The sequence below is a fragment of the Borostomias antarcticus genome (assembly GCF_949987555.1).
Source record: "Borostomias antarcticus genome assembly, chromosome: 7".
NCBI lineage: Eukaryota > Metazoa > Chordata > Actinopteri > Stomiiformes > Stomiidae > Borostomias > Borostomias antarcticus.
In genome coordinates, this window is record NC_140240.1 from 976,612 (window position 1) to 989,111 (window position 12,500).

General features: G+C 46.6%; 1 protein-coding gene across 1 annotated transcript; it reads right to left on the reverse strand.

Moving 5' to 3' along the window:
* Positions 1-2,229: 2,229 nt before the first annotated feature.
* nr4a1 (nuclear receptor subfamily 4, group A, member 1) lies at positions 2,230-7,509 on the reverse strand (the record flags this gene model as incomplete). The annotated part of the gene is made up of 6 exons (XM_084440558.1): positions 2,230-2,492; positions 3,361-3,539; positions 5,180-5,382; positions 5,895-6,058; positions 6,350-6,479; positions 6,655-7,509. 6 exons carry the CDS (start codon positions 7,507-7,509, stop codon positions 2,230-2,232), a joined length of 1,794 nt encoding a protein of 597 aa, XP_084296684.1.
* Between the last annotated feature and the right edge of the window lie 4,991 nt (positions 7,510-12,500).

The window sequence follows — 12,500 nt, forward strand, 5'->3', positions numbered from 1 at the left end:
GCCATGCCCTGTGGGTTATAGACCATCCCTGTGGGACTCTCCAAGGCTTCTGCTCATCATTGTATTGATTTGTAGAATAATACTTCATATCTACTCTATATTCTGTTAATCAAATGTACACACTTGGCCGAGCAAGCCCTTCTTCCCAGCGTACTCAGACTGGTGTCTTCAGACTGAAGATCAACCAAAAGGAAAGTATAGCTTCCTGTTGTGACGTAATGAAAACCTAATTTGGTCAACGAGCTCTGGTGTAGCTCGCGCACCCGGGTTTTGGGGGCGTAACTTCTGAAAGTTACCTAGAGAAACCACAGATGTGTTTGGAGATAAAGGAGAACTGAAGTCAAGAAGTCAAGTTTTCTGATGTCATAACTAATGGCAGCCAATATCATAACATTCGGGTTAAAAAAAACACACAGCTATTTTTCTATTTTTTAACGTTCTTTTAATATTAAATACTAAATAAAAACACTTTCTCTGAATATGTAAGTATGTACCACATTACGAAAACTCACAAATATAAAGTATTTTTGTTATGTTAAGTATACTCACATGTATCACAAACAGACATAGAAAATGAAGCAGAGTAATCATGAATAAATCTGTATACTGTGTTAGAACTCTGAAGTGCTCTTAGCTGCTCTGTCATTTTGTCACATTCCACTGTGGTTTTAAGAAACAAAACAATGTTGATTTCAAGGACAAAACAAAAACAACACATATAAAACTGCACACTCCTGGCCAGGAGTTGTGTAAGGCAACATTTACAAAAGCACAGTTTTGTATTTACAGTACACAAGGGTAAGGTTAGAAAGCTTTAAGGGCCACATGTTTGAGTGGATCCATGTTTGAGTGGATCCATGTTACAGATACTGTCAAAACCAATACTCTCTCTCTCTCTCTCTCTCTCTCACTCTCTCTCTAACAGGCATTTGTCTAAAATAAACTTTATTAATATACCTGGATGATTGCCATTCCTACCCTTAATATTCAAGTATCTGTGGGTATTCATGTTTTGATTTCTAATTGTGGCAGTTGGAGATACGGTATTTGGAGAAAACCCAGCATACACAAACATTGTATTCAATGATTGGAACTTTTACAAAGGCACTTTTCCAATATTGAAATTCTGTTGGTGCTTTCCTGTTCTCTTTTTAAGGACTCAAGGCTGTATGTAAACTGTACAAAATTATTGTTTTGTTTCAATTATATTCTCAACAAAAGGGACACCAGCCAGGTCAACGCTGCATGCATAGTTGCAGAGTGGTGGCGAAGTATAATGGCACCTCCCTTTGAGTGGTTTAAGGCTTTCAGGTTTGTAAGCGTTCAGTACAGCGTTCAGCTAGCGTTCAGCTAGCCTGCCAGTGCAGGCAGATGCCTTCATTTGGTCCAAGATCTTCCATAGATGTAGAATCACATCAGGACTACGAATCAATATCATGTTACATGAGCCGATTACATTTTTTTATATGAAAAGAAAATGCATTTTTTGAAATCTAGGACTCTACTGTTGTGAGTTGACAGGCTAGTAGAAATCTCAGTGTCTGATTCCGATCTCTACACGTATCCATTTTTGAACACTAGCTGCTAATTTACAATCTACACGTGTCAATTATTTAACACTAGCTGCTAAATTGCAATGGATGGAACTAAATGTGCTTGCAGAGGAATAAAATGATAATAAAAAACGTGATTTGAAATAACATTAGTTTGTGTTCGTGTGTGAACATGTGCCCTTTTCTTCAGAGCAGTATATACACCAACTGTCACACGACCAGCCCCCGCCATACCCCACACCCAGCCACGTGCAGACAATCTACGTATTTTGCATAGCAGTAAAGCCACTCCACAAATGCACACCTACAAAAAAAAAGCAGCCCAGAAAATGTTCTAAACGTCCTGAAATGTTGTCCCTTTCCCTTGTTGAACGAATGTCTGTGAGAATTCCACAAAGTTGAAAATAGACATATTCCATTTCTGTCATTCACAGGCACGGCAGAGAAATAACGTGAGAAAAATAATGCATGGGTCCTCTTTTTGAAGCGGTGGCCAGATCAGAGTCCGAGCGGCGGCCGAGGGACAGATCTCCGCAGGGGTCACGGACGTTCCTCCACCTCCCGTCCAAATTCAACCCCACCACAGGCCCCGAACGTGGACCAGCCTTCAATTTCAATCCTCAGTTTATGCGCCCCCCCCTTCCCCACGGTCCATGACATCATGTAAGAATCCCTTTCAGAAAGGCAGCGTGTCCATGAAGATCTTATCCACGATGGGAGGGGGCGGGACCAGGTCTTCGAGTTTCAGATAGAAGATTCTCTGCAGACCCTGGGTGCACAGGGTCCGCAGCTCGGGGAGTTTCCCCAGCAGACGGGACAGGAAGTTGGGCTGGGGCCGTCCCTGCTCTGACCCACTTCCTGTCACATGGTCCCTCAGGCAGGTGATCAGACGGTTCTGGAACTCCTCCACGCGCTTGGGCTCTTTGAGGCCGTGGCGATCTGAGGAGGGAAACAGACATTATATAACGACATCTGTGATTGGTCTTCAACATGTTTCAATCAAACTTGTAGCGTGTGTGTGTATGTGTGTATGTGTGTATGTTGTAGGGCTGTCAAACGATTTAAACATAAGACATAACCTGTAATTAATTAATCGCGATTAATTGCAAATTGAACCTATATCCATTTTTTGCTGGCAAAAGCCCCCAACTTCAGATAGCCTGAGGCTGATGCTAGATTGGATCGTCCCAAAGAAGGTGGGGTGGGGACTCAACTCATCATAAAATGCTCATAGCCGAATGGTTTGGCAGCCAGGAGGTGCAGGGGCAGCAAGCATTGAGCAATTCGACCGCGAGCCTCCAGGTGAGCATGCCCTAGATGATTAGTTAGGCTAAAACTGCTTCGATGGTATGAAAACAACCATGCTCTTATTAACTGTCCCGTCTGGGAGTTTTTAAAAAAAGTAAACTTTCCATTTAGAGGGCAAAGCAAAGTCTTGATTATCCGCTTCCTCAAGTTTGATTGAAGGCAAAGATGCTTTTGCATGACATGCAACGTAACCTACAGGTCATTCAGGTGCAAATTAAGTTTGTCGCTTCAATAATGTTAAATCATGCAATGATGCGGCAACTGTGCCACCTACAGCTGGACGAAATCGATGAATGTGATTAATTTGCGTTCATTTTTATTAACCCATTAATGTTTGCATAACTAATTAATCTAATTAACTCGTTATACTGACAGCCCTAGTATGTAGTGTATCACTCTGTATGTGTGTGTGTGTGTGTGTGTGTGTGGTGTGTGTGTGTGTGTGTGTGTGTGTGTGTGTGTGTGTGTGTGTGTGTGTGTGAGAGAGAGAGAGACTCACCTGTGATGATGACGAGAGCTGTGAGGCAGGCGAAGGAGGAGAGGTCAAGGTTCATGCGGTGGAGGCTGTGTGAGAAGTCCATGATGGAGTCGATCCAGTCCCCAAAGCCTCGCACACACTGCATCCGGTGGAGGACCACGCCGTTACAGAAGATCAGCTTGTTCTTCTCTGGGCTCGACCTGCGAAAAGACAGCAAACAGGTTAAGATTTTCTGTTTTATAAATTACAATTCAACCAAATATGTTCATAAACTAGTCCCAAAAAACCCCAATCCTGGATTTGCAAAAGAAGTGTGATGAGGTGTGAAGTGACCATTAAGTGAATGAGTTCTGACTAAAGGGATAGTTCAGAATTTTGGACATAGAGCGTAATTTTCGACTTTCAACCCATAATGTTGTTGATTGATGGAGAACATTTTCAGCTGATTCCATGCTGTCCCTCGTTCGGGCGTTAGAGGCATGCTAATGTTAGTGCAATCAAACCGAATTGGCTAGCATTAAAAGAAAACTCAATTATTAACTCAATTATAAACACTCCCAAACCAAATCAAATGAGGACAGTCTGTCGAGGGCTCATTTAAGTTTTTATACCATCATTTGAAGCCCAAGAAGAAGTCCAACTATTGTTGAACCCATTAATTTCTTCAGGCTTATATGGCTCTCTCTGTAAATAGGGAGGCGGGGCAATACGTAACTAGCCGGCACTATTGTCTTCACGACAACAATGAACAGAAGAGCGGACTATTCTCTTACTATCAACACAACAACAAGTTGCAATTGGCCACAGCCAATGGAGTGTTTATAAGTGAGGTTTTTTTGAATGCTAGCCAGTTCAGTTCGATTGCGCATTTTGAGCATTAGCAAGACGTGAACGCCCGAACGAGGGACAGCATGGAATCAGCTGAAAATGTTCTCCATCAATCTCCATCAATCAACAATATTATGGGTAAGTCATAAAGGCTCTATGTCCAAAATTCAGAACTATCCCTTTAAAGGAGTAGTAAAGGGAAAATGCATGTTTAATGTTTTAAGGTTACTTATGATCATATACAATGGTTCAGATCAAAACGTTGACAAAACTCACACTTTTGAGAAAGTCTGATAATAGCTCTACCACCGTTTTGGTCATACAATGGATGTGGGTGGGCACCTTGAAAAATCTTTCAAAAACATGTTAAACTCGATTTCCAAGACAAGAAGCTCACTGAGGGGGTAATTGGTGTCCGTTGGTGTTCTGACATCAAATTCGCCGCAAAGTATGAATCCTCTAGGGTTTTATTGATCATTTTATGAAATCCATTGACTTGTATTGAAGCGACCGTTGTAGATGTGTAGATCAATCCGCAGAGGGGATTCAGGAAGCGGAACTACTCACGGTAGCTATTGTTATTGTTTATGTTGCTAGGCTACCTAGTTTGCGGAGGTTTACACACGTATGTGCTGCGACTAAATAGTTCTAGGCTAAATATTTAAAAAAGCGTTTCCAGATGAACTAGAATCTTACTTTATGGCGAATTATATGTCAGAACGCCAACTAACACCTCTGTGAGTTTCTTGTCTTTGAAATTGAGAGTTTAACATGTTTTTTGAATGATTTTTCACGGTGCCCACCCACATCCATTGTATGACCAAAACGGTGGTAGAGCAATTATCAGACTTTCTCAAAAGTGCTAGTTTTGTCCACGTTTTCATCTGAACCATTGTATATGATCATCAGTAACCTTAAAACAGGGCTAAACATGCATTTTCCCTTTACTACTCCTTTAAGTGAATGCCTGGCTACTAAGGCTCTTCTGTGCTCCGTGCTGTGAGGGACCTACCTGTATGCTAGTCGGAGGATGAAGAGCTCCACAAAGGCCGATTCCAGGAGCAGTTCCTGGTCCTCGGGGCAGAAGGCCGTGAACCCTGGAACCGTCTCAGCCCATTTCCTGATCACCTCCATGGTGCCTGACAGCAGGTCGTAGAACTGCTGGATGTCACTGGCGTCCTCCTTCTCTGACAGGCTGGCCACCGTCTCCTCGTACTAAGGGGAGGAGAGAGGAGGGAGGTCACCACTGAAGCTCTAGGTCTACTGCAGAGGCCAGACTATACACATATGAACCATATTCCACACTGAGGACACGCTACTGTTGGTCAGACCAGAGACTGAAGACATAGTCCAGACTTGAGTCAGTCTCTAAACGTTGCGCTCAACCAGAGACTGAAAACATAGTCCAGATTTCAGCGCTAATTTGAGAGATTGAAAAAAAACTAGATTGCAGAACCAATCCAGTGTCTTTAGGGCAGTCCCTCCGAATGGGGCAGTGAATGTTTTGTTTGTTTTGATTCTCCAATCCAGTTTGTTTGGAGGACATTTGCAGTAAGGCATGTCCTTCACCCTATTGGAGATGTAGGCAGTGGTTCTGATGGGTAGCGTAGGTTTTTGGTGCTGTTCTAGCCATGTCTTCAGACTTTCGGAGGCAGAGATCTCCGAAGTCTGGCCTGGCGAGACTACGTGCTGAACTACATCAGCTGACCAGGTCTATAGAGCCTCACCTTGGAGTAGTCAAGCTTCCCGATGGCTGGGTTGGAGTCTATGTGCGCTCGGACCAGCGAGGCGATGATGTTGACAGGTGGGCTGGAGGACCCCGACTCTGGCGTGGTCTTGGGTTTGGAGGGAAGACGACCCCTACGACCTTTCAGGCTGTCTGTGCGGACAACTGCACACAAGCGGGAGAACGGAAAAATGGATTCACTGCCATGTGTCCGAGATTCAATCACGTCTTTCACTGCAACTCTCTAGTTTCATACAAACCGCCAGGTATCAATTTACAATTTCTGCTATGACAGGCAATGTAAAGATTCAGTTTCACAAGTTAGCTCACGTATGTAATTCACATGTCTGTAATTCCCGCTTTAAGTTTCACATGACTGTGGTTGGGAAGGACGATTCCATATCATGTAGCCTACATTAGTGGCTGAGAGCTTTAAGGCGTTGTAACCTGGCTTACCCTCCTTCACCATGCCCACCACAAGGCACTTTTGGAAACGGCAGAACTGGCAGCGGTTCCTCCGCCTTTTGTCGACCGGACAGTCTTTGTTGGCCAGGCACACATACTTTGCATTTTTCTGTACCGTTCGCTACAAAACAGAGAACAATAGCCGTGTGTTATTATAGAGTAATAACTACATCATCAGAATAACAGGTGCTCCATTTTCACTTCAAAACCTTTTCGATTAATAAATAAATTAAAAGGTGTCTACATTATGAGATTTGGATTAACAGCTGCTAAAAGAGAAGTGTGCTGCCCTCTACCTTGAAGAAGCCCTTGCAGCCCTCGCAGGTTCGGACGCCGTAGTGCTGACAGGAGGCGTTGTCCCCGCACACGGCGCAGCGGCCCTCACTGCCCCCGGGGCTGCCGGTCTTGGGGGACGCCATGGGGCCCTCCATGAGGCCGGCGCTGTCCAGGCAGGCCTGCTCCAGGGACATGGGGGGGTAGTGGAGGGGAGAGGCGTGGTGCTGGGAGGGCGGGTAGAAGGGGTCGTCCTCGGCCTGCTGGGGGGGCGCCTGGTGCTGCTGCCCCCCCAGGGGGGAGGGCAGCTCCGCTGGGGAGTTGAAGGTGAAGAAGGCAGGCTGCGGGGTCAGGGCCGTCTTGTCGGCCCCCCAGATCCCGGGGCCCGGGGAGTAAGGGCTGAAGGGGGACTCCCACGCGGACGCAGGCTGGCTCTGGAAGCCCGGCGTCGGGGGCGACGTAGCGGCCGACACCGGGCTGCTGTAGTAGTCTGATCCGCAGGAGGACAGCGTCTCGTCGAGGTAGCTGAGGGCGAAGGTACCCGGGTAGCAGCCGTACACCTGGAGGTCGTCCAGCTTGAAGGCCTGGTGCTGCTGGGCGTGAGGGCTGGAGCCCCCGGCGACGGCGGCGAGGCCGGAGGCGCCATTGGAGGAGGTGGGGGTGGAGGCGCTGATCTGGCAGGAGTAGGCGTCAAACTCCCCCATGTAGCTGCCGCCCACCAGGGTGTTGATGCTGGGCAGGGAGGAGGCAGACAGCTGGTCCCTCTGGCCACCGATGTCCATGGCCAGCTTGGCACTCAGGTCAAGGTTCAGGAGGTCAGAGCTGAAGTAATTGTTGTCGTAGGGCAAGCTTCCATACTGGGTTTGTACACAGGGCATCGCTGGAATACAAAATAACAAGAGCGGGTTGAGAACGGTTGAACCTAGAACTCTAATGGTTGGTTCCATGATAGCTATCGCTCTCCTTATCAATGCTTCGGAAGCTAAGGAATCCAAAGAACTTGGAATCAGTGCTGAAATTATACAAGCCGTATTATGCAACAGACCCCAAGTCAGCTGCAACCTTCTAACCATTGCAGCAGAACCCCCTCTGTGCACACGCACACACACACAAATCACTTAATGTCAACAACGCCCCAAACCTATACCCATTAGAGGGATCCTTTAGTAACATGTCTCCAACAGTGTTTCTGTTGGAGACATTTTTCTATCCTCCTGGTGCTCTCCTGTGGTTCCCATAAGGCCTGGAGAGTCAGCGGTCCCGTAGAGAGAGAGCCTTGCTAGAGGATATTGCATTACTGGCTTCTAATGCTTTGAAACTCCCTCCACAAAACAACCCTCCTCTTCACCCACTGACAGGACTAAGGAGTCCAGGGGTTGTATTTCAGGTTCAGGGTGGGCTGTCAGCTGAAGTGAGGAAGGCGACAGGGCCTTCGGAGGTGTGTGTGTGTGTGTGTGTGTGTGTGTGTGTGTGTGTGTGTGTGTGTGTGTGTGTGTGTGTGTGTGTGTGTGTGAGGTGGTCTTTTCCGCAGCTGGAGAAGTGTGCTTCAGATTAAGTTGCAACAAACCTAATTTTCTAGCATGGGCTTTTCTTCAGAGGCGTGTAACTATCTGATTCATGATGTGATAAAGCTTAGTTAAAACATTTTAGTTCACTTAAAATGCAGAGCTGTTGCTCATTTGATGCAGAGCTCTTTGTAGATCATCACATCACGTTATGTAACCATGAATAGGCTACAAGTGGCCTACAGGGCCTTTACATACCACGTCTGTCCCAAAATGTTGACACTGTCTTTTTTCTGCCCCCCCCTCTATAAATCACGTGTTCTGTTAGATGTTTTTAGCTTCAACCCCAATAGCCTGCTAATACGGATGGAAGAAGCCATACACCTGTTGTAGGCTAGCCTAACTAAAGTAAGAAACATCCTTGACCCGTGAAAAGGTGCTAACATTAAAAGGTCACACGACTTAACCTGCGAACTCAGTTGAGAACATAGTCGACATGTGTAGGATATCAGCACACCTGATAAGCTGGGGACCCGGGACACAGCAGGGGACACCGGACACCCGCTGCGAACAGGCAGATATACGCGCCACCTGTCTGCCTCTTAGAAGCGTTTAGGAGGTGGTGTTTAAAGCAGACAATAGATCAATAGATAGCTTAATAGTGGACACGTAATGTGTCTGAGCAATCATAGCCAAAAAGTCAGTGGTCTATGATAGGTTATAACATTACCCCCGACCCGCCCCCACCCACAAAAAAATGCTGCATTTTAGTTTCAAGGCTCTTTGTAAAAGTGACCAATGACTACAGGTGAGAAGTGAGAGCGGACAGAATATAATATCGTCTGGAAGGATCCTGCAATTTTTCAGTGTATTAAGACGATTGGAAGAAAAAACTTATTTTGAGCTCCACAGCTTGTTGGCCTGTATTTATCTACAAAATAGAAACGAATTGAAATGTTCAACTACTCTAAAGCTACGCTCTGCAAACACCGCAAACTGAACAGAATAACCCGTCATCAAACCATCATCATCATCATTCCCATGAATAATAAACAAATGGAATAAAATGCATGCACGCGCATGAAAGACCATACGCTACTAACCTGCTTTATAGATCTTTTAAAATCCGGATTCAGCACTTTTTTCCATTAATTCCAAACGAAAGACACATAATGCGTATTACACAACCTCTCATCTGCTGAGTGAATGAAATCTCCCGACTTCAGACAGCCCTCCGTATTATACACTCACTTTTATTTTGCCGTTACGTCAGGTGGTCCAAAAGAAGGCGTGTCTTTACCCATAAATGGCAAAATGGGCGTTGATTTTTCCGGGCAGAGACGTACTCGCGTCTGACGCACGCACGGGATTCCATTGACGCAAGCGCCGCGGAGTGTGTGATCTAAATATAGACCCGGGTGACAGCGGTAGACGCGTGGGGCTATTACTGCCTGGAATTGGCTAAAAATAAACCACGCATGATGACATTGTTGAATTTCTTTTTTTAAAGCATTGTTAAAATTGTAATAAAACGTGTCAAAAGAATATTATAGTCCCAGAGCTATAAGGCACAAACCTGAATCTGAGTCATTCAAGTTTGAAACAACGTATTAGTCCTAGAATATTATAGGCAGGCCTATATGAAAGCAGCACTGCATATTAAAAGCATAGGTCTAATTAAAAAGTGTGGGATTTGTTTGGTTTACAGAAGAGGTGTAGGCCTTTAGGCCAAGCTTAGCAAATGTGACCACTAAACGTTTTGAACATATTGTATTACCCAAGCAAGGTGAACAGAGAGCCTGAAAAGGTGGATCTTTTCAGCCGAGGTATGCAGGTGTGCTATGGGTGTGCACGGGAGAAGTCAAGCCCCTACAGGCGGGAGATATTTGTATGTGGCTGCACCTGCATGGTGACAGGAGAATGACATCGTGTCACGACAGTCCCACAGTGAAACGGGATGGGGAAGGAGGGGACGAGGTCATGCAAAGGCTTTGCTGGCGTCTTCAGTGTCAGCATCAGTACATTCTATTACCATCTATATCTACGTCTTCTGAGCGAGTAGTCTACACACACACTCATGCACACCATACATTTACACACACACTCGCACATACACTCGCAAACACACACACTCGCACACACACTTGCGCTTGCACACACACACTCGCACACCACACACAAACTCGCCACACCCACACACACACTCACATTCGCACGCACACATTTGCACACACAAGTCCACACACACGCACACCACACACGTACACACACTCGCACGCACACACACACACTTGCACACCACACACACTTACAGTTGCACACATACACTCACACACACACACAGACTCGCTCACACACACACACACACACACACACACACACACACACACACACACACACACACACACACACACACACACCAAATAAAGAATATATCCATGGTTGGTACATAGTTAGGCAGAGATGTGTGTTGACTTGTTCAGGTAAGGATTTGCATACTGTGGGGTTTAGTTGGACAGGCTAATACAGCTACAGGAGGAAAGACTGTGGTTGCAGATATGATAATACTGTGATGAACAATTCCTGAGAAATCTCTGGTTAAACCTGTTCTAAAACAATTTACATCTGAACTAACATCCCTGCATAAACAGAATGATGTGAATTAACGCTTCAGTTTCCACAGCAGGATACAGCGACAGACAGTTAGGTCCATGAGTTGGAATCCATCATAAAGACATGCAACGTATGAATGTGTATGAATGTTGGTGGTGGTCGGAGGGGCCGTAGGCGCCACGCTTCTGTCAGTCTGCCCCAGGGCAGCTGTGGCTACAGATGTAGCTTACCACCACCGGTATGACTGTGTCTGGATGAATATTGGACTCTGTAAAGCGCTCTGGGTATCATGAAGGGCGCTATATAAATCCAACTTGATTGATTGATTGATTGATTGAGTTGGAATCGCACATACATTCACCAGTTTCATGGGTATATGACTGCTCATCACTGTCTCCAGGACCAACACAGGGACATCAGCATTTTAATAGACACCATTCACATCTTTAAATTCTTCACTCCATCTCAAACCAAACATAAAACACATTACGGGGTCAATATTTACACCTCTTGTTTATTCCCTCCTGAGTGTTTACAGTAAACACCAGGGTAAACAAGTCAAAACGCCTGCCCTCGGTCTATTCTCAGAACTAGAGGCCTCAGTAGAAACAGCGAGGTGCCGTTAATCTATACTAGTTTAAACAGAGCTAGCCTCCTGCTCTGGTGTGAATGCTGCACAAACTCTCACATTAATCTAAAGACTGGGCAGCATAACTACATTACATTACATTACATTACAGTCATTTAGCAGACGCTTTTATCCAAAGCGACTAACAATAATTGCATTTAACGTAGGAAGAGCCAATGTACTACTACTCACCAGAACTCACAAGTGCATCTTCTCTCTAAAACAAGTGATTAATAGCCTAATCTAGTGCTGAAGGCAAAGTGCAAGAATAGCAATCTAAAGTACAGTGCAATACAATATAATACAATAAAATACAATAAGTGCTTAGGCGGGAGGATTGTTGTAGTACTTCTTGAAGAGATGAGTTTTGAGCCTGCGACGAAAGTCATAACTGAGAGAAGCAGACTAACTACAGACCGTCCGACCAGACCCAGTATTGTGGGGGGGGGGCAGGGGGGGCAGGGGGGGGGGGGGGTTGTTACCAGCTGCCACCTTCCTCTTGTCAGCAGCCACATGAGCACCGTGTAATGACTTCCTCCCTACTCCCAGCAAAGCTGCGCTCTCTCAGGGGGTTCTGGGATATGCTGTAGCTAAGTTAGAGCTTGTTTATTTTTGAAGAGCAGCGGACAGGCCAACAGAGGCTGGGCAGAGCAGACAGCCTGGCCAGGGTTCCCTGTCTGCGGAGAAATGTGGTGGTGGGGAGACCAAACCGGCCCGGTCAGCTGCTCTCGCTCCCCGAGGGAGCCGGCGGCACTGGAATTCCTCCCTCTGCTCTGCGGGTGTGTGTGTGTGTGTGTGTGAGGTAAGGCCCTGAGATGACAGCCCTGCCAGCAGAGATCAACTGACCTGGGGGGGGGGGGGGGGGGGGGGCTGGAGGGAGGGAGGGAGGCCTGGGGGGGGGGGTGGAGGGAGGGAGGGAGGCCTGGGGGGGGGGGGGAGAGAGGGAGGGAGGGAGAGGCCTGGGGGGGGAGGGAGAGAGGGAGGGAGGGAGAGGCCTGGGGGGGGAGGGAGAGAGGGAGGGAGGGAGGCCTGGGGGGAGGGAGGGAGAGGCCTGGGGGGGGAGGGAGAGAGGGAAGGAGGGAGGGAGGCCTGGGGGGGGAGGGAGGGAGGGAGGGAGGGAGGC